This window comes from Myotis davidii, unplaced genomic scaffold, assembly GCF_000327345.1.
Source record: "Myotis davidii unplaced genomic scaffold, ASM32734v1 scaffold755, whole genome shotgun sequence".
NCBI lineage: Eukaryota > Metazoa > Chordata > Mammalia > Chiroptera > Vespertilionidae > Myotis > Myotis davidii.
The window spans coordinates 83,993-94,614 of NW_006286230.1; the positions used below are offsets into that span (position 1 = coordinate 83,993).

A 10,622-nucleotide genomic window follows, 5' to 3' on the forward strand; every position below is an offset into this window, starting at 1 on the left:
TCTCTCCCTTCTTATTCAACATAGTACTGGAAGTCCTACCCACAGCAATCAGGCAAGAAGAAATAATAGACTTCCAAATGGAAAGGAAGAAATAGAACTCTCACTATTTTCAGACACTATATATAGAAAACCCTAAAAATTTCATCCTAAAACTACTAGAACTGATAAATGAATTTAGTAAAGTAGGAGGATATAAAATAAATATTTAGAAATTGGTTGCATTTTTATACAACAATAGGGAAGCATCAGAAAGAGAAACTAAAAAAAATTCCCATTTAGAATTGCATCAAAGAAAGTACCTAGGAATAAATATAACAAAGGAGGTGAAGACCTGTACTTACAAAATTATAAGCCATTGAAGAAAGAAGTTGAAGGCACAAATTAATGGAGGCATAAACTGTGCTTCTGAATAGGAAGAATTGACATTATTAAAAATGCCCATAATACCCAAAGCAATCTGTAGATTCGATGTAATTTCTATTAAAATACAAATGGAGTATTTCCACAGAACTAGAGCAAATAATCCAAAAATTTATATGGAACCACAAAAGATTTCGAATTGCCACAACAATCTTGAGAAAGAAGAAAAAAGTTGGTGGTGTCACACTGCCTGGTGTCAAACTGTACTATCAGGCTATAGTAATCAAAACAGCATGGTACTGGCATAAAAAGAGACACAAAGATCAATGGAATAGTATAGAGAGTCCAGAAATAAACTCACACCTATATGTTTAATTCATATATGACAAAAGAGGCAAGTACATACAGTGGGGTAAAAAAAAGTCTATTTAATAAATGGTGTTGGAAAAATTAGATAAATGCATGCAATAGAAATGAAACTAGACCATCTTCTTACATATATACAAAAAGAAACTCAAAATTGATTCAAGACTTAAATGTAAGACTTGAAACCATAAAACTGCTTGAAGAAAATATTGGTAGTAAACTTTTTGACATTGTTCTTAGTAATATTTTTTTAATATGTTTCCTGGGGCAAGAGAATAAAAAGATAAAAGAAACAAATGGGACTATATCAAACTAAAATGAGAAAACCATCTAAAAAACAAAAACAACCTACTGAATGGGAGAATATATCTGCCAATGATACACCTATAAAGGGTTAATGTTCAAAATACATAAAGAATATATACAACTTTACACACACACACACACACAAAAAAAAAACAACACAAAAAATCCAATTGAAAAATGAGCAGGGTACCTGAATAGACATTTATCCAAAGAATACATAGAGATGCCCCATACATATGAAAAGATGAACAATGTGACTAATTATCAGAGAAGTGCAAATTAAATAAAAAATGAGATATCTCACACCTGTCAGAATAGCCATCATCAATTAATCAATTAATAACATGTTTAAGGATGTAGAAAAAAGAAAATACCCATGCGCTATTGATGGGATTGCAAATTGGTATAGCCACTATGGAAAACAGTACGGAGGTTCCTCAATGAAATAAAAATAGAACTACATTATGACTTAGCAATCCCACATTGAATATAGAAATTTAAAACACTAATTTGAAAATATATATGCATTCCTATGTTCATTGTAGCATTATGATATGAAAGCCATCTATGTGTTCATTGATAGACAATTGGATAAAAAAATGTTATACATATATATACAATCAAATATTACTTGGCCATAAAACAAAGAATGAAATCTTACCATTTGTGACAACATGGATGGGTCGCAATGGTTCTCAACCTTCCTAATGCCACAACCCTTTAATACAGTTCCTCATGTTGTGGTGACCCCCAATTTCATTGTTACAAAGTGAACATAATTAAAGTATAGTGATTAATCACAAAACAATATGTAATTATATATGTGTTTTCCGATGGTCTTAGGCGACCCCTGTGAAAGGGTCGTTCGACCCCCAAAGGGGTCACGACCCATAGGTTGAGAACCGCTGGTCTAGAGGGTATTATGCTAAATGTAATAATCCAGACAGAGAAAAACAAATACCATAAGATTTCACTTGCATTTGGAATCTAGAACAAAGAATAAACAAAATGGAGATAAAATCATAGATACAGAGAACAAACAGGCAGTTGCCAGGATCCTGGAGGGTAGTTGGGGTTCGCTGATAAAGTGAAGTGTTTAATAAGTACAAATTTGCAGTTACAAAGTAGTCAGGGGATATAAAGCACAGCACAGGGAATATAGTCAACAATATTAAGTGTCATCTATAATTGAAAAAATGTTTAAATTAAAAAAGAATCGCTTCATCACAGATGAGTAGAAACACATAGGGCTGCATAGACCCTGGAATGTCAATGGTTTTTTTCTATTTCTCAACATAAGACACTTTCTGTCATCTTCAGACAGTGCTGAAATTTTCCTAATGATGTGCCAAATACATTGTTCTAAAACAAGTACCTATTAGACACATGGCATGGCTCTTTAACACATCTTCACAAGGGAATTCTGAATAATCTTCTACCATAATTATCTTGATGTTTCTTTGAGCAGCCTAATCTATTGTCAATGAGACCTATATTTAATTGATGTAGCATAGCTGTCATCTAAATATTTCATATATGTATAATATTATACACATTGTCAACTTTTCCAACATGATATGAGTAAACTATGTTTGTAATAATGTGCACAATATTTAGTGGTATTCATATCAAGAAGTTCTGATAAGCTCATAAGTAAGTAACACATATGGGGATCTGGTTTATTCACTTTTTAGCATTTCATTGCATCTCCCTACTCCACCAGTTGGAAGAGCAAATTTCAAAGATAAGGAAATCAAAACATTTAAAGTTTAGTCATTTTCTCAAGGCCAGAACAATGACAAGTGACTGAGTGGAGACTGGGTACCTCCTCTCACAACTGTTTCACTTTCCTTTCCACTAAACTATGTTTTCTGAAATGTCACTTCATTAAGAAATTTTTTGTTCAGTTTCACCCATATGTTTATTTGTTTCTGCAGTACCTAAGATGCAATTCAAAGAACGAGTATATACTGTCAATGAAAATGACAGGCAGATAGTTGCAATAATCCACAGGAGTGGAGATCTCCAGTTCATGTCCTCAGTAAGATGCTATACACGACAGGGATCTGCACAAGTGATGATGGACTTTGAAGAACGCCCAAACACTGATATCTCTATCGTTGAATTCCTGCCAGGTAAGTTTAAGCTTGACATGTTTATTTGAAATTTTAGTAGACCAAATTTTTGTGAGTAATATATATCAGGAACATATAAGTTCTTGATTTCAACAAGCTTATGACGTAATATTATGTACACTAAATGATAACATGGTGAGGTAGATTGTAACAGGTTAAGTGAATGTCCTTTTTGGTTTCTGTATCAATTTATTGATTAAATTTCAGTGATTTATTATATTGTTTATTCAAAACTTATTCAGTGATAGGAACATATATGTAGATTTCACAATACGAGGAGATACTTAATGTTCAAGTGACAGAAATTAAAAGGAATTGATGTCAGATTTTTAATATATGTATCCAGATCCTTAAAATATCTGATCAGTTGAGATCTAGTAATTGTTCTAGAAAATGGTACTGCGGTCAAATTAACAATGATCAACATGTACTAGGCTGCTAAATTTACTTCTTGATTATAATGCTAGAAATTTATAAACAAAAATTGGCACTTGCTCTTTTTCCTTGTTTTCTAAGATGAGTGACAGGACTTAAAGACTTAAAGATGTTAAAGAAATCCCATTCAAATAGTTGGCTTGTCATTGCAATGAATGAACAATTATTCATTCAACAAATATTTATTGAAGACACTATTATTTGCACTGTTGATAAAGCAAGGAAAAGGCAATATGCTTTCCCTTGTGGTGCTTATATTCTAGTTGCAGATTTACCTTTTTTGGCCTATAGTATATGATTGATCTCCTGTCATTATTGTTCTAGGTGAGACTGAGAAGCCTTGTATCCTTGAGCTGATGGACGACAGACTCTATGAGGAAATAGAGGAACTTCGCCTAGTACTTGGCACTCCACAAAGCAACTCTCCCTTTGGGGCTACAGTTGGTGAACAAAATGAAACTCTGATAAGGATCCGAGATGATGCTGATAGTAAGAAGTCATTTCTTATTCTCAACTTTCAATTGGGAACTGAAATCCGTTTATGTTAAAGTTTCAGGTAGATTAGAAACAGCCCACTGTTTTTGACTAGGCTTTTAAAACAAATGAGAATTAAAAGAGAGGGGGGGGGAGAGAGAGAGAGAGAGAGTCGCCCTAACCAGTTTGGCTCAGTGGATAAAGCATCGGCCTGCGAACTCAAGGGTCCCAGGTTCAGTTCTGGTCAAGGGCATGTACCTTGGTTGCGGGCACATCCCCAGTGGGGAGTGTGCAGGAGGCAGCTGATCAATGTTTCTCTCTCATCAATGTTTCTAACTCTCTATCCCTCTCCCTTCCTCTCTGTAAAAAAAAATGAATAAAATATATTTTTTTAAAAAAGAGAGAGTAAAATAAGGAATGAAATAAACCATTAAAACTGAAAGTTGATGTTGAAGAATATGGCTTATATCTAAACTAGAGGCCTGGTGCACAAAACTTTGTGCACCACTGTAATGGCAGCCATCAGCCTGGCTTGTGGCTGAGCAGAGCTCCCCCTTTGGGAGCGCACTGACCGCCAGGGGGCAGCTCCTGCATTGAGCGTCTGCCCCCTGGTGGTCAGTGTGTGTCATAGTGACCAGTCATTCCCAGGCATTCTGCTGTTGGGGGCAATTTGCATATTACCCCTTTTTTATATAGGATACTAAATCCCTAACATTCATACCTCCCCTCTTTTCCTGACATACATTTGGGTGCAGACAGTCCTGGGCCAACAATTTCCTCCCTCTCTTCCCACTCTCAGTGGCCTGCTCCCATAAAATTTTGGCACATAGAGACTGCCTAGAGCATATGCTCTTTGAGGACTGGTTAATTCCTAAGGAAGGGGCTGGACTATGTTATGTGTGCTCAGTTGTTCCTAACACACTCAATAATATTGGGTGAGGAAACAGAAAGAAGCCAGGAGTATAATAATAATTAAGCTCTTCCCACAGGGAAAGAAACATTAGAAATGGAGAAAAATTCCTTTTACAATTTAAATTATTTCTATTTCCCACAATTTTAGAGACTATTATTAAATTCGGAGAAATCAAATTTAGCATAAATGAACCTAAAGAACCAGGACAATCAGTGGTAATAAAGATTCCAGTCATTCGCCAAGGAGACACTTCAAAGGTTTCCATCGTGAGAGTGCACACCAAGGATGGCTCGGCCACCTCTGGAGAAGACTACCACCCTGTGTCAAAAGGTAAGGGTGCTCCCAGTTCTGTGTCCATCGGGGTTGTACTCAAGTGACCATGAGAAAAGTAAGAAAATATCCAATTGAAATAAAAATATACATACTCCTGTAAATTAGTCTTCAGAAAAAATAAAAACAATGGCATTTATTTCCAGAATTCCTCTTTTGACTTAGAGAGTATATGTGTTAGGACTTAGGAAATTTTTGAGTAAACATGTTAGACAACTTTCTGTTTTGAGTCTACTTTCACCTTCACTATGGTAATCAGACATTGAATAATAATTCTTGAGAAGTATTCTATTGCATTGAAAATGCATAATAGCAGAGATAGTAGTCTATTTTAGTTTATAGAACACCCACAATTTAAAACTTCAAGCTAGAAAATTTTGTGTTTATGGAGGGCAAAAAAAGAGTGGTAAAATATCAACTACATAAGACCATAAAGTCTATGGGCCTCAAAAACCCATTATGGGTGCTTTTCATCCGTCTCTCTATTCCCTCAAATTTATGGATCATTTCACCATTTACTTTTATAAATAATTAAGACAAATCATTCAGTACACATTCTGCCTCCCCCTCTTTTTCTCTCAGATTTGTTTGCTGACAAAATAAATATAAATTAATGTCCCAAATTTAGTCTATGAATTATTTGGAATTCTTATCCACTTGGTTTCTAGTTTCCTATCTCTCACTACAAACAATCATTAGTTCCTAATGATCATAGAGCTTTAGGCATTCATCTTTTTTAAAAATCTTTATTGTTGAGAGTATTACAGATATTCTCCTTTTCCCCACTTTTGCTCCCCTGCGCCCTGTACTCACCCCACCACAGGCCTTCACCATCCAACTGTCTGTGTTCATAGGTAAGATCTTTGGTTAATCTCTTCCCACTCCCCAACCCCCTTCCCTCTGAGAATTGTCAGTCTGTTCCATTTCCATTCTCCTGATTGTATTCCATTCACCAGTTTATTCTGTTCATCAGATTTTTTATTCATTTGATGGGATTGATGGGGGATCCTTTGTAGGTAACTAACTGAGTTTCTTTCTCTTGCTGCTTTTAAGATTCTCTATTTGTCATTAACACTTGGCATTTTGATTATGATGTGTTTTGGTATGGGCCTCTTTTGGTTCCTCTTGTTTGGGACTATCAGCTTCCTGGACCCGTAAGTCTATTTCTTTCACCAGGTCGGAGAAGTTTTCCGTCATTATTTCTTCAAATAGGTATTCAATATCTTGCTCTCTATCTTCTCCTTCTGGCACCCCCAAAATATGAATGTTAGTACACTTGAAGTTGATCCTTAAACTATCTTCATATTTTTTGATTCTTTTTGCTTTTTTGATTGGGTGTTTTTTGCTTTCTCATATTACAAATCATTGATTTGATTCTTGGAATTCTCTACTGTTGAATCCCTGTAAATTATTCTTTATTTCAATTGGTGTATGCTTAACTTCTGATGGGTCCTTTTCCATGTCTTTGACATTCTCACTAAGATCCTTGAAAGTCTCATTAAGTCCCTAGATGCAGTGGTTCTAAACCTGTGGGTCACGACCCCTGAAAATACATCCTGACCCTTTCACAGGGGTCGCCTAAGACCATCGGAAAACACATATATAATTACATATTGTTTTTGTGATTAATCACTATGCTTGCATACGCAAATTAATTGCCATCTTTGTTGGGTTAATTTGCATACTCATCCTGATTGGCTGGTGGGCGTAGCAGAGTGACACCAATCTGCATGTTTCTCTTTTATTAGTGTATCTCAACCTTGCTAATACCACAACCCTTTAATACAGTTCCTCATGTTGTGGTGACCCCCAATTTCATTGTTACAAATTGAACATAATTAAAGCATAATGATTAATCACAAAAACAATATGTAATTATATATGTTTTCCAATGGTCTTAGGTGACCCCTGTGAAACGGTCATTCGAACCCTAAAGGGGTCACGACCCACAGGTTGAGAACCACTAGCCTAGAAGCTCTCATGAAGACCCTTGAGTAACCCTATAGCCATGGACTTGAACTCTGTATCCAGTAGTTTGCTTGGTTCCATTTCTTTCATTTGTGACATGTTTCTTTGTCTCTGCATTTTGGCTTCTTCCCTGAGTTTGTTTCTATGTATTAGAGCTGCTATGTCCCCTAGAATGGGCAGAGTGACCTTGTGTAGTATGTGTCCTGTAGTATGTCACCTTAGCTGGGTACTCTAGGTGACCCCCAGTGTAGGCTGTGTGCATAGTCTTATAGTTGAACCTTCATTGCTATTGGCATCTCTGGGAGGAATTGACCTCTAGGCCAATTGGCTGTGAGAACCTGCTATGACTACAGTGGGAGAGCTGCTGTGCAGAAAACACCCTTAAGGAGCAGGACTTGCTTCATTGGGGCTTTGGTGCTCACTGAGTTGGCCTCTTGAGTGTGTCACTTGTGGATGCATAGAGTTATAATCTGCTATGGTCTGAAGCTTTCCATCAGGTGCACTGGCTCTAGGGCCTCCCGGGAGGTGCAAAGTCAGCCAGTCTGGGGACATCCTACAGGAGCTATTTGTATTGGGCTTTGAGATGCCCAGGCAAGGCCTAGCTATGTAGCAAAGCAGGCTGGTGCTAGTGCTAGGTCTTGGGCCTTTTATTGATAGGTTTCAGGCATGCTGTCACCACCTTCAACTTGTTTGAGAGATTTTAGCAAAATCTGAAGATTGAACAAGGACATATGGATAAGCTGCTGCAAACAGGTTTGGAGGGACTGCAAACTGGACGGGGTGGGGTCTCAGGGAATCATCAGGATGGAGCCAACAGATATGGCTGCCAGCCAGCCCTGCCACAGGGAGGTCTCATCACAGGAACAGTTACCCCTGCAAGCACCCCTGACTGGGAGAAAGCTGCCCGCAAGTTCCTGACCCGATGCCAGACAATCCAGTTCCTCCCAGTATGTGTCTGGGTCACCCAGAGCAGCTTCCCTGTGCCCAGCGCTGGAGCTCAGATGAAGCGGGACCGTGTAAGTTCATGTGCCAGCCTTTTAAAAAAAACACCTGGGTCTCCAGCAGCCTCCATGTCTCTCTTCCCCAATCCCTGCTGGTTTTTATAGCCCATAATTATGGGGACTTCTCTTCCCAGCTCTGGGTCCCTGAGCTGGGGGTCTGGTGTGGGCAGGGACCCCTTGTTCTTCACGGGCAGCCTCCACAGAGATGATTTCCCTCCTGATTTAAAAAAAAACAACACATCACACGTGGGTGTTGGACCATTCCGCACCTCTGCCCCTCCTACCAGTCTCAATATGCTTTCTTCTTTATTTCTCTAGTTGTAGGACTTCCATTCAGCCAGCTTGCATTCGGTTCTGAATGATGGTTGTTCTGTATTTTAGTTGTAATTTTGATGTGGTTGTGGGAGGCAGTGAGTACAGGCATTTACCTATGGGGCCATCTTAGTTCTCCCAGGCATTCATCTTTAGCTCCTAACTTGCATACACAATTTAGAAAAAGACTGATAGTTATTACTAAATCAGTTATAAAGGTAATGCTAGAATAGGGGAAAAAAGCATTTTCTGCAGAAGAGTTTGTACTTTTTATGCATATAGTTTGGGGCAAAAGTAGTGTGGGAACCCTAATCAAACTATGCTGAATATTCAAGGTTAATTTGAGGTTGGGGGCCCTGTCCAGAGTATGCCATATGTGCAAGGCCAAGTTGCCTTACGCAGGTGCAAAAGCAAGAACACAGAGATTATATTGTATGCACTGTGCAGGTGTACTTTTCTTGGGCCTTTTATTGATAGGTTTCGGGCATGCTGCCACCACCTTCAACTTGTTTGAGAGATTTTAGCAAAATCTGAAGATTTAACAAGGACATATGGATAAGATATGAACAAGGACATATAACCCAAATACTGATGTCACTATTTGGCAAGAAGGCTCTTTTATCTAAGTTGGTGTAAAGATGTGTTGTTGACCAGATGGTGTGCAGCTGCTTGGTATGGCTCCTGTGTTTGCTACTGTATTAGCAAGGGCTGCTTTATGTGGCTACTTTGTAATGCTACTTTGAAGAACTGTTTTCTCTAATGGCTACGTGGAAGCAATGGCTACTTTGTCTGCAATAAGGTCTCTCTTCTATGCTTATGACTTCTGTCTTCTCCATCTAATACAGCCGTGAGCAAACTACGGCCCGCGGGCCGGATCCGGCCCGTTTGAAATGAATAAAACTAAAAAAAGACCGTACCCTTTTATGTAATGATGTTTACTTTGAATTTATATTAGTTCACACAAACACTCCATCCATGCTTTTGTTCCAGCCCTCTGGTCCAGTTTAAGAACCGATTGTGGCCCTCGCGTCAAAAAGTTTGCCCACCCTTGATCTAATACCTGGCATCCATGAAGGTCCTATTCCTGGTAGGGGAACTAAGACCCCACAGTTGTAGTTGAGCAGGATCAAAGAGAAACTTGCTCCCACAAGCTCCACAGTGAGCAGGGGAGCAGGGTTCAGGAGTAAGTACTCCAACAAGTAGGTTTACAGTTCATGTGGAAAAAGATACAATAATCTATATATATAAAAGCCAGGCAACCAGAATGCCAGAACGACCAGTCACTATGATGCCCACTGCAGCCAGCCAACAGGCCCAATCGGGAGGCAGCCCTTCCCCTGAGCCAGCCCCAGATGGATTGGGGGCAGGGCTGGCTGGCCAACCTCTTACACCCTTCCCCCTGGCTGGCCCAGCCCCCGATAGGCTCCCCTACCCCAATCAAGGGCAGGGCCAGCTGGCCAACTGCCTGCAACACCTCCCCCTCACTGGTCCCACCCCCAATCGTCCCACCACACCCTGATTGAGGGTGGGGTCAGTCAGGGGGAGGGGCCACCGGAGGTTGGCTGGCCGGCCCCACCCCCGATCCGACTAGGGGCTGGATGGGAGGAGGGACCGCCCCCCCAAATTGGGCCAGTTGGCCAGATGCAGTGGGCATCATAGCGACCAGTCATTCCAGTCATTCTGGCATTCTGGTCGCTTGGCTTTTATATATATAGACTAGAGGCCCGGTGCACAAAAATTTGTGCACTCAGGGGGGAGGGGGAGTCCCTCAGCCCAGCCTGTGCCCTCTCGCAGTCTGGGACCCCTCAGGAGATAACAACCTGCTGGCTTAGGCCTGCTCCCGGGTGGCAGAGGGCAGGCCCAATCCCTAGGTGCAGCCCCTGGTCAGGCTCAGAGCAGGGCTGATTGGGGAGTTGGGGCGCTGCCCCCTGTCACGTACAGAGCAGGGCCAATCTGGGGGCTGGGGCGCTGCCCCCTGTCACACACAGAGCAGGGCCCATCAGGGGGGGTGGGGCTCCTTCC

The 10,622-nt window shown here is 40.1% G+C and overlaps 1 protein-coding gene across 1 annotated transcript in view; it reads left to right on the forward strand.

Annotated features, from left to right (window-relative positions):
* Positions 1–10,622, forward strand: part of LOC102774352 (FRAS1-related extracellular matrix protein 2) — a gene marked incomplete at its 5' end in the record, with an annotated part of 71,873 nt that overhangs the window by 3,504 nt on the left and 57,747 nt on the right. The window contains 3 exons of the mRNA XM_006757371.2: positions 2,970–3,167; positions 3,927–4,091; positions 5,137–5,319. Of these exons, the coding sequence (XP_006757434.1) occupies positions 2,970–3,167; positions 3,927–4,091; positions 5,137–5,319 (546 nt within the window). The remainder of the gene's footprint in view (positions 1–2,969; positions 3,168–3,926; positions 4,092–5,136; positions 5,320–10,622) is intronic.